General features: G+C 43.9%; 1 protein-coding gene and 1 pseudogene across 1 annotated transcript in view; one reads left to right on the top strand and one right to left on the bottom strand.

The window, feature by feature from the left end:
- Positions 1–16,071: 16,071 nt before the first annotated feature.
- Positions 16,072–20,939, top strand: part of UBE2G1 (ubiquitin conjugating enzyme E2 G1) — a 90,012-nt gene continuing 85,144 nt past the window's right edge. Inside the window, exon 1 of the mRNA XM_088828804.1 lies at positions 16,072–16,476. Coding sequence (XP_088684930.1) covers positions 16,431–16,476 — 46 coding nt within the window. The 5' untranslated portion in view covers positions 16,072–16,430. The remainder of the gene's footprint in view (positions 16,477–20,939) is intronic.
- Positions 16,664–17,476, bottom strand: LOC148774685 (uncharacterized; annotated as a pseudogene).

The following is a 20,939-nucleotide window of genomic DNA, read 5'->3' as shown; positions in this document are numbered from 1 at the left end:
CGACACTTCTCTAGAGCTAGGAATAATATGCCAGTCATGCAGCTGGGCTGCTCTAGGAAGGAGGCAGGGCCTACAAGGAGTGAACACCTGCACATTTACTCACTTAGCAGTTTCTGAGCATCCTCACTAATGCTGGGACCCCTACCCTGAACATCCTGGCAGGCAAAAGGGATTCTTCAAGGCCAATGCCACCTTCCTTGTGACACTGAAAGGTTTATGCAGGAGCATCTGATTGGTGATCAAGTCACACTTTCAAGCCCTGGCTGCAAACGAGGTTTGACAGGCAAGTCTTGGCAACTACCTTTGGGAGGTGGGAAATTACCACCATGTAAGAAATAGGTTCAAAAGACACTGGGGGAGCTACACATATAACAGATTCCATTACAGGGGCCAATCACCGTTCTGCTACATTTTTGGCAGTGTGTGGATCACCAGGTTATAAAGTTCCTCATCATGGGATATGCACATACATTTAAAGAACCTTGTCTGAGAGAATTCCCTGGTGGTCCAGTGGTTAGGACTCTGCACTTTTCACTGCAGAGGTTGTGAGTTGAATCCTTGGTTTGGGAAGTCAGATCCCACAAGCCTGGAACCGTGGCCAAAAAGCCCCTGAAGAACGTTGTCTGAGAGAGCCCATCAACCTGCAAGAATGGTGCCAAAAAACAGATTGTTCTGAGTATAGCAGGTTTGTTTATTTTGTTCAATAACAAGTTTCTGGTTCATCACTTCAAGCCTTTCACCAATGTTTTCAACTCTCTTGCACTTGTCTTTGGCTCATAGCAACCCTACATTTTTCCACCTCCCCATCTTCTCTGGGTCTACATCTGGACAAATGGACACTGCTGAACAAAATCACATATCTGAGCAGGTTGGTGCTACTATAAATGAGCCCTCAAAATTCCCTGGCCATTTCCCCTGTTTCCCTAGTCAATTCCCCACTGTTCTCTACAATGGCTATTTCTTAAACCTCCACGCCTCTTGTCCCCCTGCTCCTCCTGCTTCCCCTGTGGTTTCCTGCCTCCATCCCCCTCAAACTCACCTTCTTCCACGTTAGTTCCTTCTTCCCTCCCTCTAGTTACAAACAGAGAAGGACTTCCCTTCCTGTTGCGAGTTTACGTCTCCACCTGTGCTGTGGGGCACAACTCCTCAATTCGTGACTCTCTTGTACTTTTGAAACTTTATCATCCTTTTTTTTTTCTTTTGGCTGCACTACACGGCATGTAGGATTTTATTAATAATTCCCTGACCAGGGCTCGAATCTATGCCTTGCTGCAGTGGAAGCTTGGAGTCCTAAGCACTGGATGACCAGGGAAGTCCCCTATTATCCTTTTTACTGACTCCTTCTTGTCAACATTCCAGCTTATTCTCAATTCCCTCGTCCTAAAAGACAACCGCAACCCAAACCCAATGACAAAAACTTCTCCTTTGACTCTGCTGTTTACCAATGCTTTCTATCTTTCTATTCCTTCCTTGATGGTCATATTTCTTGGAAAAGTCACTCAGGGTCAGTCCTCCCACACTGTCCTCTGGCTCATCTTCCCACAGCTCCATTATCAACGTGCTTGTTGAGATCAACAGCAACTTCCTTGTTGCAGAGGCTGGCAAACACCCAGGACCGGTGAAGGAATCAGGGCTCAGAGGTGGGTGACACCTGGGACAGGTGAGGACTTCCTAGAGTCCTTAATACCCAGGACAGTGAGGAGAGGTCAGGTTTTCAGGGAAACTAGATCTTAGCAGACTCTGTGTCTCAAGTTGCCTGTTTCTGGCCACTGTGTGCTTTTCGAGAACAACAGGAAATGAGAACTGAGGTCTGGGTTCTGTCTCTGGATCGATCTCTGCCTCTCATGGGACCTTGGGCAGGTCCCTTCCCCTCTCGGCTCTGATGGGACTCTCAGGGTTGCTGTGAGGCACCCAGCAAGCATTGAGGATGGGTGAGCTGCTCTGGAGTCTGCCGGAAGCTTGGAGTCCTGGCAATCATTTTCCTCTGAGGGACCCAAAGGCCTCACACTCAGTATCTTCAGGAGGCACATGGGTCCCATCCCATTTTTCAGGTGGCAGAACTGAGGCATCAAAGGCTGAAGAAGCTAGTTATCATTTAAGGGGAGTTGTAGGCCCTTACGGTTACTCCACCGTGATCCAAAAAGGAACAGGTTTGCTGCTCAAACCTGTGAGAACAGCTGGGAGGGTAAGGTGTGAGGAGGAAACATTAATAAAACTTAAGACTAAGTAATTGTGTTCTTCTGGGCTGGGCTTTCATAGGGAACATTAATAAAATTTAAGACCAAGTCAATGTCTTCTGGTCTAGGCTTTCACGTCCCTCCCCTGAGCTGCTGCCCCACTTCTTTTCTCTTTCATAGTTAAACATCTTGAAGGAGGAGAGACTCCTTCAAATGCTGCAGTGACTTCCCACTGCAAATAGAATAAAATGCACTCCATCCCTTGGTCCAGGAAGCCTAGGGCCTCTGACATCAGCCTGTCAACCTCTTCCCTCACACCGTTCACCCCAGCCCCACAAGCCTTCCTTATGCTCTCACACCAGCCTCAGGGTCTTCTCACTTGCTGTCGCCTCAGCCTGGATCACTCTTCCCAAGTCAATAATACATGGCTGCCTCCTTTTTACCACTCAAGTCTCAATTCAAATGTCACCACCTCAAAGAAGCCTTCCCTGACCACCTTAGCCAAAGGAATCTTTCCCATCAGCCTCTCCCGATAGCCTATTTTATTTTCTCAACAGCACGTTTCAGTATCTGCAAATATTATTTTTTTTAAGTTTATTTATTTATATTTTGGCTGAGCCCAGCAGTACATGGGATCTCAGTTCTCCAACCAGGAATCAAACCTTCTTCCTCTCCATTGAAAGTGTGGGGTCTTAAGCACTGGACCACCAGGGACTTCCTGTTTATTGTTTATATTCTCAATCTTGTTCTCTTGCTTTTATTATTTTCTTATTTATTTGGGTATATGTATTACTTTTTATAACAGATTTGTTGCTGTTGTTGTTTAGTCACTAAGTGATGTCCGACTCTTTGCAACCTCATGGACTGTAGGCCACCAGGCTCCTCTGTCTATGGGATTTCCCAGGCAAGAACACTGGAGTAGGTTGCCATTCCCTTCTCCAGGGGATCTTCTCAACCCAGAGACTGAACCAACATCTCCTGCATTGGGAGGCAGATTCTATACCACTGAGCCACCTGGGAAGCCCAATAACAGGTTTATTAAGACATACTTTGTATATCATGCAATTCACCTCTGTAAAGTGTACACATATTAATGGTTGTTAGTACAAAGTTGTACAACCGTCACCACAATTAATTTTAGAATGTTTTCATCACTCCAAAAAGAATTCTGTACCTATCGTATGTTCCTCTCCATTCCTCTCTCTCCAACCCCATCCCTAGACGACAGCTAATTTACTTTCTGTTTCTACAGAGTTTTAACCACTGGACCACCAGGTAAGTCCCCCTATTCTAGGTATTTTATATAAATAGAATCATATAATGCTTCCTTGATAGCTCAGTTGGTAAAGAACACCTGCAATGCAGGAGACCTCAGTTTGATCCCTGGGTTGGGAAGATCCCTTGGAGAAGGGAAAGGCTACCCACTCCAGTATTCTGGCCTGGAGAATTCCATGGATTGTATAGTCCATGGGGTCGCAAAGAGTCAGACACGACGGAGCGACTTTCACTTTTCACTTTCAGAATCATATAATATGTGGCCCTTAGTGTCTAGCTTCTTTCAGTTGGAATAATGTTTTCAGGGTTCATCCACGTTGTAACAGTATATCATCTCTTTTTATGGCTGAATAATTTTCCATTGTATGGATCTATCATATTTGATTATCTCTTCATTTGTTGATGGAGATTTGGGTTATTTCCACTTTTTTGCTTTTATGAATAAAAACGCTACAGACATTTGTGTACAAGTTTTTGTGTGAAACTGCTTCCAATTCTACTGAATTGGAATTGCTGTATCATGTAGTATTCCATGTTTAACTTTTGGAGAAACTGTCTTTGACAGTGACGCTGTTTTCCACAGTGGTGCACCATTTTACACTTTCACCAAACACTTATGAAGTTTCCAATTTCCTCATATCCTCCCAAAACACTTTTATTACATATCTTAAAAAAAAAAAGATTTTTTTTAAAGAGGGCAGTTCCCCACCCCACCCCCGCCAATCTTCATTGCTATGTGCTGGCTTACTCTAGCGGCACCTCGTGAGCTTCTCCTTGTAGTGGCTTCTCATTGCAGAGGATCGGCCCTAGGTGCGAAGGCTTCCATCAGTTGCAGCATGTGGGCTCAGTAGTTGCAGCTTTCAGGCTCTAGAGCTTGGGCTCCGTAGTTGTGGTGCACGGGCTTAATTCCTCCAAGGCATGTGGAATCTTCCCAGACCAGGGATTGAACCCAGGGCCCCTGCATTAGCAGGTGGATTCTTATCCACTGCACCACCAAGGAAGTCCCTATCATCTGTCTTTTTGATTCTATCCATTCTAGTGGTTGTGAGGTAATAACTCACTGTGGTTTTGGTTGCATTTCCCTTATGCCTAATGATATTGATATCTTTTCATGTGCTTATTGGCCATTAGTATATCTACTTCAGAGAAATGTCCATTCAGATCCTGTGTTCATTTTAAAATTGGGTTGTCTTTTTATTATTGAGTTGTACAAATGTTGTATGTATTACAGATGGAAATCCTGTATCAAATACATGATTTGTAAAACTTTTCTCCTTTTTGGAAGGTTTTCTTTTCATTTTCTCAACATTGTCCTTCAAAGCATAAACATTTAAATTTTGATGATGTCCAATTTATCAATTTTTTTCTCTTGTTGCATGTGCTTTTGGTGGCTTATCTAAGAAACTATTGCTTAATCCAAGGTTACAAAGATTTATTATTATTTTTTCTTGTAAGAGTTTTATAGTTTTAGTTCTTATACTTAGAATTTGGTCCATTTTGAGTTTGCATAAGGTGAGAGGTAGGGATCCAACATCATTCTCTTGTATGTGGATATCCAGTTGGCCCAGTATCATTCTTTGTGTTTATTTTGCTATTTTATTTCTAACTTTTTACAATAAATGCTTACCTTATTATGTTCTCAGTCTTTCTTATTTCCTAATATAAACATTTAAAATTATATGCTTCCCTTTAAGTATTTTTAACTTTCAAATATCAAACAAGTTGGTGAAATTGACAATCCAAAAGAGGCTTGTTCTGAGGCTTCAAGAACACCTTGGCACATCACTGCGTTACCACCCTCTGCCGGGTACACAAACCCAAATTCAAGAACATAGGCCTGCACTAGCCTTGAAAGATTATCTGATTATTAATTTAATAGGATGGACTCATTTATTCACCAGATATTTGTTGAGTGCCTACTTCAGAGCATCATTATATTAAATTCTGAGAACAGAGAAGTAAAATAGAGTCCTGCTATCCCAAAGCTTACAGACAACTGAAAAGGAAAAAAAGTTGAAATACTGCATTGTAAATGTTAGGGTGGGATATGTAATACATACTAGAAATAGGAAATATAGGAGTAAGATTAATTTTAAGATTGAGAAAGGTTTTCTGGAGGAAATTGCTCCCTTCAAGGACCTGAAAGATGAATTAATAGGAACTTTCCAAGTACACAGCAGGAAAGTGTGTCCTGGGCCATTGGAGCAGCAAGTGGAAAGACCCAGAGGTGTAAAAAAAAACTCTTGACGTTTGGAGGAAGGAAAAGAAATGTACTGTGCTAGGAACAGAGAGTGTCAGGAAGAGGTACAGGATGAGAGTTATGGTAAATGTGGAGAGGTCCCGAAGACTAGACTGTAAAGTACAATCAAATCACACTGGGGAGCTTGGGCTTCGTCCTACGATAGTTGAGAGGTCATTGAAAAGTGTTAGGTAGGATTGGGACAACAGCAGATTTGCAGTTTGAAAGTTTTGCTGTGGCTGCAGAAAATAGATGAAGGGAGGGAAGGTCAAGACCAGTGGCCAGGAGACTCTTACAGAGGTTGTAGCAGTCCAGGTCTGGGTTAAGGAGTGTCCAAGGGGATGGAAAAGAGGGAACACAGATGATGGGGTACTTACTGTTGGTTATGTCGGAACAGATTGGAGAGAAGATGAGTTCTTTTTTTTTAACTAGCCATTTTAAAAAATTGATTTACAATGGTGCATTAGGTTCAGGTGTACAAAAAAGTGATTTATTAATACATAAAAAATATACTTTTTTTCAGATTCAATTATAAGTTATTACAAGATATTGTGTGGTTCAGTAGGTCCCTGTTGTCTATTTTATATATAGCAGTGTGTACATTCTAGTCCCTTACTCCTCATACATCTCCTCCAACCCCATCCAGAGGTGAGTACTTCTGTACTCTGTTTTTGCCTTTTTTTGGCTGTGCCAAGGCTTGTGGAATCTGAGTTTCCTGACCTGGGATTGAACTTGTGCCCTTGCAGTGAAAGTTCAGAGTCCTAACTACTGGACCACCAGGGAAGACCCAGCAGTGAGTTCTGGTTGGGGTAGTTTGAGGAGCTCATAGGATGCTTCTTCACCTCCTGGCCTTATCTGAACCCAGCGATCTTCTAAACACTCAGGTTCCTCAGCCTTCTCAAGGGAAGGATGTCTCCTTCTCTCACATTTCATGGCTCTCAGGGCCAGCAGGTTTAGCACAGTTTCCTGGTTCCTTACTGCTGCTTCCTAATCTTTCTTATCCTTTACCTTCCCAAACCCGAGCACTTTTCTTTTATTATTATTACTTTTATGTGGGAGAATAGATACATGTATATGTATGGCTGAGTCCCTTCACTGTTCACCTGAAGCTGTCACAACATTGTTAATCGGCTGTACCCCAATACAAAACAAAAAGCGAAAAAAAGATTTATTTGGCTACATTGGGTTTTAGTTCCGGCATGCGGGATCTTCAATCTTTGTTGTGGCACTAGGGGATCTTTAGTTGTGGCACGTGAACTCTTAGTTGTGACATATGGGATCTAGATCCCTTACTAGAGATTGAACCCAGGCCCCCTGCCTTGGGAACTTGGAGTCTTAGCCTCTGGACCCCAAGGGAAGTCCCCAGTCCCGAGCTCTTTGAGGTTAATGCCATCTCTGCTGTACCACTTACTACTCTATTGCTGTTATCTGTGGACCCATTCATCAATGACTTTGTCTCCTGGTCACAGACTTCCCCTTCATCCTACTCCAACTCTTGTCCTTGGGGACTTAATTACCCATGTGGATGAACTATCCAGTACTTCTGCCTGTCACCCCCTTGACTTCTTCCCCTCCTTTCCCCACCAGCCAGCCTCTGTCAGGTTCACAGGAGACCAACTCACCCCCCATAACCATACCTCAACTGAATTCTAAATTTCAAGCCACCTACTCTGACCACCATTTCCTATCCTTCCAGGCCCTTTGGTTTAGTGTCTACACCACACAACTCTTCAAACTCATCAAGACCCCATTATCTGTATCACTTTTTCACTATCAGCTCCCACCCATTTTCACTTCCTTCTCTGCTCAGCTTAGAAAAGAGTCCATTACTACAGGCACTCTCTTCATACACCCTCAACTAACTTGCTGGTCTCCATCTCAACCTCCATTTACTTGACTGGCTAGCCACCAACCCTAAATGTACCCCAACTATCAGAGTTTTTCATGTCTGCACCTGAGCAACTGAACACTGCCAGAAAAAAAAAATTACTGAGCTGGCCCTACTGGTTCCATTTTCAGTTCATGACCACAAACCTCAAATAAGCACTCGACACTGAGATCTCTGTTTTTCCATCTTGAATTCAGCTTTCAACCCACTTTGCTCCGCCTGCTGTCAAAACTGCTCCATCAGAATGCTCCTATCAAGGTCAAAACAGTTTCCCAGTTTCAAAATTCAGTGCACGGTTGGGGGAGTGGTGGTGGAGAATGTGAAAGGAATCAACTTGTTATAAAACAAGTCACAGGGACGAAATATACATCATGGTGACTGCAGTTAGTAATACTGTATTGAATACTTAAAAGTTGCTAAGAGAGTACATCTTCAAAGTTCTCACTGTAAGAAAAAAATTCTTTTGTTAATTATGTATGGTGATGGATGGTAAGTAGACTTACTGTGGTGATCTCAGCGTATACAAACATGGAATCACCATGCTGTTATATCTGAAACTAATGTGTCAATTATACCTCAATAAAAAATTCTAAAAGCATAGATTATATATTTTTCTGAATAGAGTAGAAGTAATACTGAGACCAACTGCAGGTTAATACTGGCAATTGCTTCACTGAACGTTTTTCTAAAAGATTTAGAAGGCAAAACGCACAAACCCCAGGTGTGAAGTGTTACTAAGCTCTTTCAGGTAGTGAAATGTGAAACTGGTGGTATGGTCATGCCTGAGTGAGTTGTTAAGTAACTTAGTACATTAAGGAGACAAACTGCAGCCTCTCACACCTGCCATGAGGGAAGGCTGTGCGCTCCAGTGGGTAATAACTCAGGCTTTGGCAACAGACAGACTGGGGTCTGAATCCTAGTTCTATCACTTACTATGGTTTAAGAGGATTTGATACTTGAGTAGTCCACTGAATCTAAGCCTCAGTTTCCTTATCTTTCGAATGGGAACAATAGGGTCAATGTACAGAATCTGTGAGCAAGTGCATCAAAGTAGTTCTTCAGTTATTTTGTACATAGTGAATTTCTAATAAATGCCAGTTGTATCAATCCAAAAAAAAAAAAAAAATTCAGTGCATCCTTTTCAGCCCTCATCTTTCTCTGTCTCTCAGTAGGCAACTGACCATTCCTTCCTCCTGGGAACATTTGCTGCTATCTTGGCTTTTGTAACACCAAACACTGGTTTTTCTTTGTGTGCAATTTTTCTGACCCTCCATTGCTGGCTCCTCCTCCTCAGCCTGACCTCTAAATGTCTGAGTACTTCTGGATTCATTTGTATGCTTAAAAAAATAAATCTGAGAAGTTCCCTCATGGTTAGGCCTAGTGGTTAGTATTCTGGAGCTTTCACTTCTGTGACCCAGGTTCTAGCCCTGCTTGGGGAACTAAGATCCTGAAAGCTGCCTTACACAGCCAAAAACAAATTGTTTATTCTATCCTTAGGAAGCCTGATCTCTCCAAATTTATAACCTTGGCCTCTCCTCTGAGCTCCAGTCTTATGCATTCATATGGTAATTTGCCATCTCTGCTAGGATGTCTAATAAAGAGCTAAAATATAACTCATCCAAGATAGATCCCTTGATAAACCCTGCCAAACCTGTTGTTCTCTTCCCCCATTTGAAATCAAGCCAGTATTTCCATAAACCTAGGAGTCATGTTTCCCCTTCACCGACATCCACCATCAAGCCCTTTCTATTTTACTTCCGAAATGTATCTCAACTTCATTCGCAATCTCCCCTCCCCATACCTGCTTTTCCATTTTTGCCCCCACTCTGGTTCAAGTTACCACTGCATTTTGCTTCATCTTCTGCAATAGCCTTCTGACTGACCTAGCAAAGTCTTCTATAAGCACCAAAGGGAGCTTTAAACAATATAAATCTGATTGCCCCCATTTCAAGGCTTCCACTGTAACTAAACTAAAATCCATACTGTTTCCTGTGGTCGACAAGGTTTCCGGTATGATAACCCCTGTCTGGCTTTCCAACCTGCTCTTAGCACCCTTTACATCAGGCTCCTGTCGAGTCACTTCACGTGTGCTGACCCTTTTTCTAGTCTCTGTACAAGCCGAGCTCTTTCTTCCCATAGGATCTTAGCAGTAGCTTTTCCTCAGCCTGGAATGCTCTTGCCCAGAATCCTCAAATGGGATCTCTTACTTGTAATTCAGAACTCAGCTCAAGTATAATCTCTTGAAAGAGGACTCCCTGACTACTTTATCAAAAATAAACCCTTTTCCTTATCCTTTTTATTTCCATCATGTGTCTGAGTGCTACGTTGCTTCAGTTGTGTCTGACTCTTTGTGACCCTATGCACCATAGCCCACCAGGCTCCTCTGTCTGTGGGGTTTTCCAGGCAAGAATGATGGAGAGTGTTGCCATGTCCTCCTCCAGGGGATCTTTCTGATTCAAGAATCAAATCTGTGTCTCTTATGTGTCCTGCATTGGCAGGTGGGTTCTTTACCACTAGCACTACCCAGGAAGCACTTATCATAATCCAATGATGACTTGTTTAATATCTGTTTACCTTTTTAACTAACTGTCCTGTCCCACTGGATGTTCATCCATGTGGGCAGGGACTTGGTCTGTCTACTCCCGGGCCCTAGGTCTTAGAATCAACTCTAGCTCACAGTAAGTGCTCAATAAAACATTTGTTAAATCAGTGAACACAGAGTTAGACAGTTGGATGTGCTGGCATAAACTGGTGAAAGATCTAGGCTGAAGATACAAATTTGGGAATTATTGTAAAACTAAATCTTAATAAGTAAGGACTAGAAGAGAACTTCCTTAACCTGCTAAAAGAGTCCACAAAAAATCTACAACCTGAAAAAAAATAATGAACTATGCAACTGTGACGGAGATCCTAGCCAGCACAGTGAGGCAAAAAGAGAAATGATTCATCAAAAGGAAGAAATAGAAATGCCAATATTTGGACATATATTATTTATGTATAAAAACAAAATCATCTATACATAAATGTTAATTTATAGTTTAGTAAAGTTGTAGAATCAACATATAAAAATCAACTGCTTTTTTGGACTTCCCTAGTGGTCCAATGGTTAAGAATCCACCTGCCAATGCAGGGGACACCTTGACTAGACGGACCTTGGTTGGCAAAGTAATGTCTCTGCTTTTTAATATACTATCAAGGTTGGTCATAACTTTCCTTCCAAGGAGCAAGCGTCTTTTAATTACATGGCTGCAATCAGCATCTGCAGTGATTTTGGAGCCCAAAAAAATAAAGTCTGACACTGTTTCCACTGTTTTTCCATCTATTTCCCATGAAGTGATGGGACCAGATGCCATGATCTTTGTTTTCTGAATGTTGAGCTTCAAGCCAACCTTTTCACTCTCCTCTTTCACTTTCATCAAGAGGCCTTTGAGTTCCTCTTCACTTTCTGCCATAAGGGTGGTGTCATCTGCATATCTGAGATTATTGATATCCCTCCCAGCAATCTTGATTCCAGCTTGTGCTTCTTCCAGCCCAGTGTTCCTCATGATGTACTCTGCATATAAGTTAAATAAGCAGGGTGACAATATACAGCCTTGACGTACTCCTTTTCCTATTTGGAACCAGTCTGTTGTTCCATGTCCAGTTCTAACTGTTGCTTCCTGACCTGCATACAGGTTTCTCAAGAGGCAGGTCAGGTGGTCTGATATTCCCATCTCTTTCAGAATGTTCCACAGTTTATTGTGATCAACACAGTCAAAGGCTTTGGCATAGTCAATGAAGCAGAAACAGATGTTTTTCTGGAACTCTCTTGCTTTCTCCATGATCCAGCGCATGTTGGCAATTTGATCTCTGGTGCCTCTGCCTTTTCTAAAACCTGCTTGAATATCTGGGAGTTCACGGTTCACATATTGCTGAAGCCTGGCTTGGAGAATTTTGAGCATGACTTTACTAGCGTGTGAGATGAGTGCAATTGTGTGGTAGTTTGAGCATTCTTTGGCATTGCCTTTCTTTGGGATTGGAATGAAGACTGACCTTTTCCAGTCCTGTGGCCACTGCTGAGTTTTCCAAATTTGCTGGCATTTTGAGTGCAGCACTTTCACAGCATCATCTTTCAAGATTTGAAATAGCTCAACTGGAATTCCATCACCTCCACTAGCTTTGTTCGTAGTGATGCTTTCTAAGGCCCACTTGACTTCACATTCCAAGATGTCTGGCTCTAGGTTGATAATATATTGAAAAGCAGAGACATTACTTTGCCAACAAAGGTCCGTTTAGTCAAGGCTATGGTTTTTCCAGTGGTCATGTATGGATGTGAGAGTTGGACTGTGAAGAAAGCTGATCGCCGAAGAATTGATGCTTTTGAACTGTGGTGTTGGATAAGACTCTTGAGAGTCCCTTGTACAGCAAGGAGATCCAACCAGTCCATTCTAAGGGAGATCAATCCTGGGTGTTCATTGGAAGGACTGATGCTAAAGCTGAAACTGCAATACTTTGGCCACCTCATGTGATGAGTTGACTCACTGGAAAAGACTCTGATGCTGGGAAAGGTTGGGGGCGGGAGGAGAAGGGGACGACCGAGAATGAGATGGCTGGATGACATCACCGACTCTGTGGACGTGAGTTTGAGTGAACTCCGGGAGTTGGTGATGGACAGGGAGGCCTGGCGTGCTGTGATTCATGGGGTCGTGGAGAGTCGGACACAACTGAGTGACTGAACTGAACTGAACTGAACTGAATGCAGGGGACACCGGTTTGATCCCTGGTTCGGGAAGATTCCACATGCTGTTGGGTAACTAAACCCATGTGCCACAACTTCTGAGCCTGTGTGCCATAGAGCGCACAGTCCACAACAAGAGAAGCCACCATGATGAGAAGCTAACATGCCATAACTAGAGAAAGTCCTGGGCAGCAAGGAAGACCCAGCTCAGCCAAAAATAAATAAATAAAAATTAAAAAATAACCCTGCACATCTGCTTCGTGGAGCAGCCACCCACTTTCTCCTAGGTAGATGGGCTCTGCGGCCTAGTGTCCCAGTTCCTGCTGTCCATGATAGCGAGGCCCATGAGGGGTTACCACGAAGATTTCCACTAGCCTGCAAGCTAGAGCAAGGTAGCCATCCCCCTCATGACTACTACCAGCACCAGCTTGACTTCACTTCTAGTAACAGCTCCTGCAGAAGCCATACCCCACCACATGGTCTTCCCCCACCACCAGGGTCTCCCCAAGGCACACCCAGTATACTGGTGGGCAAGCTTCTTTTTCAGGAAGTCCACTCTCCTGTTTATGGCCACAGTGTTGGAGTCCCCAGAGCACTCAGAGTCTGCCCAGGCCTCCACCAGCATGATCACCTGTGACCTGGCTCTGTAAGCCATGGGGAAGCAACAGCCTGGTGGCCAGCCTGGCAAAACGAACTGCAGGCCCCCATCCTGAGTGACCACCATCAGCTGCCAGGCTTCCTTCCAAGACGCTAGGTTCATCAGAGCCCTCCCCATCCCCTCTCTTTCCCCTCCCTCCTCTCCCCAAGACTAAGCAGGTTGCAGCCAATGGAAGGAGTTCAGCTTTTAATATCAAAACAGCAAAACACCAAAAAGGAAGTTAAGAGACCTTACTCTTTACTATCCAAATCACATGAGAGCCTTCTCACATCTCATAACCCTGTGCCTTGCACCAAGTGGACAATAAATTGCAAGCAGCCAACAAAAACAAAACATAAATTTTCCTTTAAAAAGCTCAATTGCTTTTAAAAATAATTTTTATATACCAGGAAAATGCAGACTGTCTCATTATTCTAAGCTTATCTCTGTATGAAAACAACCATTCTATCACCACAAAGCTCACTGTGAACACAGTGAATTGAAAAAGAAAACACCCTACAGACACATGAACATAGAATACCAAAAATAACAACAACAAAAATCCTAAGACTATCCAGAGGAGAAAAAGAAAAGGTCAGTGACAATAGACTAAGAATCAATAGCAACACTGGATGCTAAAGGACAATGGACCAATGCTTTCACATTTTTGAAGAAAATGTATTTGATTTTAGACAAAATTCTATACCCAGCTAAACTGGCACTTAATTAAAGCTGTTTAAAATAATGGCATTTTTCAAACATTGTTATAATATTTGAAAATCTGCCTCATGTGTACTCATCAGAAGTTATGTGATAATATTCTCTGGCAAAAGAAGGGAGCAAACAAAAAAGAATTACACTTGATCCAGGATGCAGTAGATTCAGCAACCAAGGAGAGCAGCCATGGGGGAGTCCTAAGAAGATTTCTATGTAGCAAGCACAGCCTAAAGCAACCAACCTAGGTTAGAGGGTAATATAGAGACTTTTAGGAGGGAAATTTCTGAGAAAAAGGGCTTGGTAGGATAATTGGTGCAATAGCACTGGGATGGGAATGGGCAGGGAAGACTTATAATCAAGATACTGCCAGAAAACAATATAATTTGAATTGCTAGTTCTCAAAAAAAAAATTCTGTGTAAGGAATAAATATAATCTATTACAGTATTTGGCTCTCCTATTCAACATTTGGGGTTCCCAGATGGCACAAGTGGTAAAAAACACACTTGCCAATGTAGGACACATAAGAGAGAGGTTCGATCCCTAGGTTGGGAAAATCCCCTGGAGAAGGAAATGGCAACCCATTCCAGTGTTCTTGCCTGGAGAATCCCATGGATAGAGGAGCCTGGTGGGTTATATAGTCCATAGGGTTGCAAAGCTTTGGACATGGCTGAAGTGACTTAGCATGCATGCACATTCAACATTTAAGAAATTATAATAGTGTAAAAATCATTTATTGATATAAATAAATATGATAATTAAATGGTTTAGGAGAGTAAAAGATGGAAAGTAGCATGTCAGTTAAATTCTTATCAGTTACAATAAGAATAAATACATAAGGTCTAAAATGGATAAATCGAGAAAAAGCATTATATCATTTTGAATAAATGAAGGTAACTACCAGAAGAAACTACTGAAAGAGTTAAAAAGGATTGCCTGTGGTAAGCAGGATTTAGGAATGAGGAAGGAACTATGTGAGAAATACGTTTTTTAATTCCCCTCCCCTCCATGTTTGCTTTTCACAATAATCCTTAATACACTGATTATGAACTGTATATTTGCTTTTTTGATAAAAGTAAAAATTTACTTAAAAAGAAAGATTTTCTTGATCCAGAAAAGAGGGTTAGTGTCAGAAACAGATTTTTTTTTTTCTTTCTGGGTAAAGCTAAAGAATCTTTAGAGTCCCTGACAGGGCTGGAATTTGTTCTAGGTGAGAGAAGAAACCATGCTGAAGCCAAGCAGGATTTCTGATAACCTGCCTAAAGAGATCTTAGAGAAAAGGAACAATTCTCTAAGACTACAGTTATTTGTGGTTTATCTTCTCATTCTAAATAGACAGTCATATTCCAACCCTATTTAAAAATGTTTTCCCTTAAAGAGAGTCCTTCAAATGGGGCAAATGTTAGGCTTCACAAAATCTGGGTTAGCTTCTTGGAGTTGTTTCCCACTGGAGTCCAAACTTACTCCTTTTTATTAAATGGTCGATTTATGTTTTTATTCAGATTGTTTATTTGTTCTTTTTAATTCTTGTTCTTGCGGGGAGAGTGAGCACAGTTTTTTCAGTAATTTTTTGAGTCAATAAACTGTATTAGAACCTGCTCCTTCTCTGGCTACCTTACCTGGAGCGCAGAGACTGTAAGCCCTTTGAGGCTAGGAACAGAGCCATCCAGTTCAGGTATAAGGTTAATGCGGCTTTAATAAATATTTGTTGAAGGAACAAATACAAATTTGAGTGCCGCTAGGTATCATTTTTTCCTTCTGCTTTGTCTGTTTATTGAGAATGTGTTATGCAAGGCAGAGGGCTGTTGGAATAAGGGTGAGAGGAGGTAGAGTGATTTTTTCCAAACTTTAGATCCCACACTTTGACTTTACATAATAGATGCCTTTCTGGACATTTTTTTACTGTGTATATCAGATTTTGCTAATCTCAACTCACTTTACACATAGAGATTATTCACGATGTTTAAACATTTTGTACTATGAGATGCAGAGCATTTTACTTGAAGAATCTTTTTGTGTATCTTTCTGTAAAGTGAATTACCAGCATATATGAAGTCTATTTTGGGGGTGTGCTTAAAATGGGGCACACCAGTACTAAGTTCGGCTTTAACAATGACTAATTCGCACACCCTGTGTGCTGTTGGGCACTCGCCAGCAACTAGGCACCTGTCACTTCTCTTGGCCCCTTCGCTCCCTGCTGACCACCTGCTTCGACTCGGAGGCGGCGTCTTGACCCTCCACGACCTCTCTGTCATGGCGTCCGCGGGGCGTCTGCCGCCGGGCCCAGGCACTTGGCCGGGCGGCGACCTTCCCAAGATGGCGGCGACAGAGGCCACTGCGCGTAGGGGGCGGGGTTCCGCCTCCGGAGGCGGAGCAGGAGGCAGAGGGGTAGGGCTAGCGGGCGGGCTGCTTCCGAAGGAGGCAGCCCCAGCGCGCCTGCGCGGAGCGGCCCTGCGCGCTGTGAGGCTGTGGCGGGGGAAGGCACCGGTGGGGCCGACGGGCGGGTTGAAGGAGGGAAGCGGGCGAGCGAAGTCCCAGTGCGCGCCGCGGCGGCACGGGTACCCTCCCCTTCCGGGCGTGAGGCGCTGTGAGGAAAGCTGAAGCGAGCGGACTCGCACCGGCAGCGAGGCGCCGCTACCGCCGCCACAGCCCAGCCTCCCTCGGCTTCGGCGCTCCCGTCGTGGGGGCCCGGGTTCCTCAGCACACCCAGCTCCAGCAGCTCCGGAGCCTGTGCCCAGACCATCGGAAGCCCCGGCGCCAGCCCGGGCCCTTGGCGGGGAGGATGACGGAGCTGCAGTCGGCACTGCTACTGCGAAGACAGCTGGCAGGTGAGCGAGCGGGCGGCGGGGCGGCGGGCCGGGCCGCGATCGCGCCGAGCAGCTGCCCGCGTCTCCCCTCCTCCCGGGCGCTCCCGGGCTGGCGGGCCGGACGGTCGAGGGGAGCGGCAGGCTCCGGCGAGATCGGGCGCGGGCCTGCGAGAGTGGAGAGCCCGGGCGCCGGTCCGGGCCGGGCCCGTCACTTCTTCCCTGGCTCTCCGCGGGTGTTGGGGGCGGGGACGCGCCCCACCTTGGCCCCCGGACGGGGCCTGGCACCCCGGGAGGCAGCGGAGCTTGTCCCCTCCCCCCCCGTTCGGCGGGACGTTGCGGGGGAGGGGCCGTGGGTACCCGGTCCCGGCGGGCGCTCCCTGGAGGGGCGGGTCCGGGCTCAGGTGCGCCCGAGACCGCTGGACCCCCCGAGGCAGGGGGAGCATCTGGGCCCGGCCGGCTGCGCGTCGCGGGCTCGGCTGTCCGAGCCGCGGGCGGGCAGCCGGGGGCAGGGTGGGCGAGAGGAACTGGCCGCGGGGCGGGTAGGTGAGGCGCGCCAAACTTCTGCCCGGGCAGCGCCGGGTCCGCGTAGTTGCGGCGGACAACAAAAGCGCCGGCCTCTGCGGCCTGGTCGCTGGCGCACGGGGTCTGAGAGCCCCGCGGGGCGCGGGACGCCGCCTCGCCTGCCTCCGCCTGGCACGGGCTCCGGCTGCGCCGCCCGGCTGGGGGAGGGTAGGAGCGGGCCGAGCCGAGAGCCGCTCGCTGGCCAGCTCGGGGCTTTGTGCTCCGAGCGGTTCCGGCTCCTGTGCAGGCCTGCGGGGCCCCGGGGCTGCGGCCCGCGGGCTCTGGCTTGGGGCGGCGGCCGGGTCTGCCTCCCCAGAGGTGCCTGCGTCCCCCCTCCCCCATTGTCCCGGCCTCCGGCCGTTTGCGGCTTCCAGGTTGACTTTTTAGGGGGTTGGCTCCGACTCTGCTAGGACTGTGTGAGCGGAGCATGCGCATTGGAGACGTACGTGTGCGGAGTGGAAGAGGGGGAGGCGGGTTGGTGGCTTCACAATGCCTCCCCACGTGCTGCCAGATTTAAAGAGAAATGAACCAGCAGTTACCTTCTGCTGCCCAACGCCCGGCGGCTGTCCTTCTCGATTCTGGCGGATCTTCACCTCTCCGCTCTACCGCCAGAGGCCCTGAGCCCTCGGCAGAACCTGGAGGCTGGAATGGACATCTGTTTTTGCAATAGGTTTACTAAGAGTTTGAGGTGCTGGTTAAATCACCTTTGTGACTTCTTAAGGAAAAGGTTGTCAGGGGCTGTTACAGGTTGTATAATTAGGTTTATTATTAGACCGTGAGCATGCAGGTTTGGACACATACTAAAGTTCTGGATGGTCAGGGGGAGTGATCTAGAGTGAATGGAGAAGTTCTGGTGATCTCTGTGTCCATCGCAAATAATGTATTGGACAAGCAATGAATAGCAACTTTATTGTATCTTGTAGTTGCAAACACAGCTTACTGTTCTGTGTATTTTTTTTTTTTTTTGGTTTGTTTTGGTGGAAGGAATTAAGATGTTCTTTTGTCTTCCTGCTGCTGCTGCTGCTAAGTCGCTTCAGTCGTGTCCGACTCTGTGCGACCCCATAGACGGCAGCCCTAAAAATTCCTTAATCAGAATAAGTTTTAAATTATGTGGTGAACTATTAAACAGTATTAAAGTATTAAAACAGTACTCTTATATAATGGGAAAGGTGTGTATATATATATTTAAAGGTGTAAAAGAAGTTAAGCAGTTGCTATGAAAGTAAAGTATGACTAATAACTGTTAGCAGTAGCAGTATTTCAGAATTCTTTCCAACCTACTTGTGAACAGACTCTAAATTTTGATGGCCACTTGGTTCAGTTTTGCACTCTTAAAGATTAATCCCAAATATTGATAAAGACATTTTCCAAAACGCTTTCTTAACGGATGACTTTTTGTTAAGGCTTACCAAGATATGCTTTAAGGTTGGAGGACAGAATGATTTGGTTTGTAATCTTTCATGCCTTGTAAAATTACTTAGCTGCGGATAACTTTTCTTGCCTTCTTGATTAGAAACAAGGACTGTTATTAATATTTTCTTAAGTTTTTGAAGGATATTAATTAACATACTCAGAATGTATAAAGTAGGCCAAGGCCAGTGCATTAAGGGAAATGTGAAAATAACAAGTTTATTGGAAAGACTTGATAACTACATACTGAAATAAAGGCCCTGTTTAGTCTTTAGTAGTACATTGTTTGAGCTTTTTGGTTCTTCAGATATCATTTGAAAACAGGAAAAATGGTAAACTGTAATCTCTTGAAATCATTTAGAGTGAACTTTTGGAAGGCTTAATAATAAATGCTTTAAAAACTTGTAATGTGTTGAGCTGAGTAGACACTCAAACCTAAGCCATTCTAGGTGGTAGAATTTTGGAAACTTACAACAGTGGCCAACAGTGGTTAGTTTCCTAAGCTCCTAGTCTGCCAGTCCTTAAGGATTTTACTTCATTACTTGAGGGAAGAATTTATTTTGTGGGTGTGTTTTGTTTTGTTGGTAATTGTAATGAAGAACCTGGTTACTCTGAAGTGGAATGGTTCCTTGGGTTGCAGTTACTGTGGAGCAGGCCTGTATACTCTGTAATAGAATGTTTGGCAGTGTTCTTGGCCACTACCCACCAGATGCCTGTAGTATACCTCCTAATTTGTGACAACCAGGAATGTCTCTGTTGGCAGATGTCCCCCGAGGGACAAAGTCATCCGAGGTCGAAAAACCTCTGGTTTAAGGTGTTTTGGTTAAGACCAGAATGTCTGTTGTGAAGCAAGTAAGAAATAGATTCATGAAATCAGATAGGTTGTATTTCTTTGTGAGTATTATTAGACTATGACTTACTCCTTTGCGAATTCAGCAGTCACAGTTCAGCTTTTGCAGTGCATAATACTAAGAAATCCCACAGCAAAATAGATGATTTAAATTTTTCAAAAAGGTATTATAAGCACTGGTTAAAAATACAAAGAGTCGTCTTTCCACCCTTGACCCAGACTACTTTTTTTTTTTTTCAGAAGCAACCATCATTGATAGTTTCTTGTGTGTTTCAGTTCAGTTCAGTCGCTCAGTCGTGTCCAACTCTGTGACCCCACGGATTGCAGCACACTGTGGGGTCTTGTGTGTTTATATGGGCTAATGTTTACTGAGGACTAGTGTGTACCTGGAATTGTGCTGAGAGCTTTATGTATATATCTCATTTAATCCTCCTAATAAGGAAATTGAGGCTAAGAGAGTTTAACTTACTTATCCAAGGTCACACAGGTAGTAAGTGGTGCTGCTGTATTCATATTCAGGACCTTTGTATTAGAGGCTTTATTTTTAATTTGCAGCTTTGTCTTCCGGGGAGCATCAATTTAATATAACTGTGAAATATGGTTTTATAAATTTAAATATTTAAGGTTAATTTATCCAGTAACTACCAAAATGATTGGGGAAATATTCCCATCTTAATAAAATTTTATGCACACAATAATGCACCCTACAATCTAAGTGATATTCTTAATGTAATCATAAAAGGATGTTTTAGCCATTGTTAGTTTAGGAGCAGCATTCTGCAGAATGTCATAGGTTGAAAGCAGCACTAAGCTTTTTTGGTGTTAGCAGTTAACTTGGGGAAAAAGAATTGTACTAATTGGTCTTATTCCCTACTCTAACCATACTTTTACTTTATGGCGAGCATTTATAAAGAATAAGAGAATCTTTTTTTTTAAAGATCACTTGAGGTTTTTTAACATTGACAACATAGATTTTCAGTAGTTGCTTTCTCATAGGTACCTATCATTCCAGAACTAGGAAGAATCATCTCTTTATGCAGTAACAATAAATAAATTGAACTCCTTTTATCATAGAAGGTTTGACTGTGTATTTTAAAGTATTCTGGAACATTCCCATATCTCCTTGGCTACCCATGTAAGTAGGTTGTGATGAATTATATGTGTTTCTCAGACTTAATGTGCAACAAAATCACATGGGAGTATGTTAAAAATACAGATTCCTGGCCTCACCTCCACAGAATCTTAGTCTTTATGTCCAGATGGGGCCCAACAAAGCCCAGTCTTTAAAGCAGTTTTTTTTTGTTGACTGTGGAACTGTGTTCTGAACCCCACACTTCAACAGTTTCCCTAAGCTATTTTGTCATCGCCTGGAGGGCCTTCTGCAGGTAGTCCCGTTCCTAGTTTTTGTGGGGTGCTGTGTTTCGTTACCCTGGTGTTCATAGGATATTGAAAGAATGCTCTTTAAAAGGAGGAATTAGATTTAATATTTCTTATTGGCCTTTCTAGAATGTATTGGCACTGTGACATAAAATTTCATTAGTAATCTTAAACAAGAAAAAATAAAATACTGATTATTGAAAGAGACCACCCTGGTCGTAGAAGAATCTAAGGTGATGAGCACAGTATTAATATTCTTAATGGTTATAAACTCAAATATTTAGAA

This window comes from Moschus berezovskii, chromosome 20 (genome assembly GCF_049115385.1).
Source record: "Moschus berezovskii isolate FMDL1 chromosome 20, NW_MosBer_1.0, whole genome shotgun sequence".
NCBI lineage: Eukaryota > Metazoa > Chordata > Mammalia > Artiodactyla > Moschidae > Moschus > Moschus berezovskii.
The sequence above is the reverse complement of the archived record's forward strand: the minus strand, read 5'-3'. Positions and strand labels throughout refer to the sequence as shown.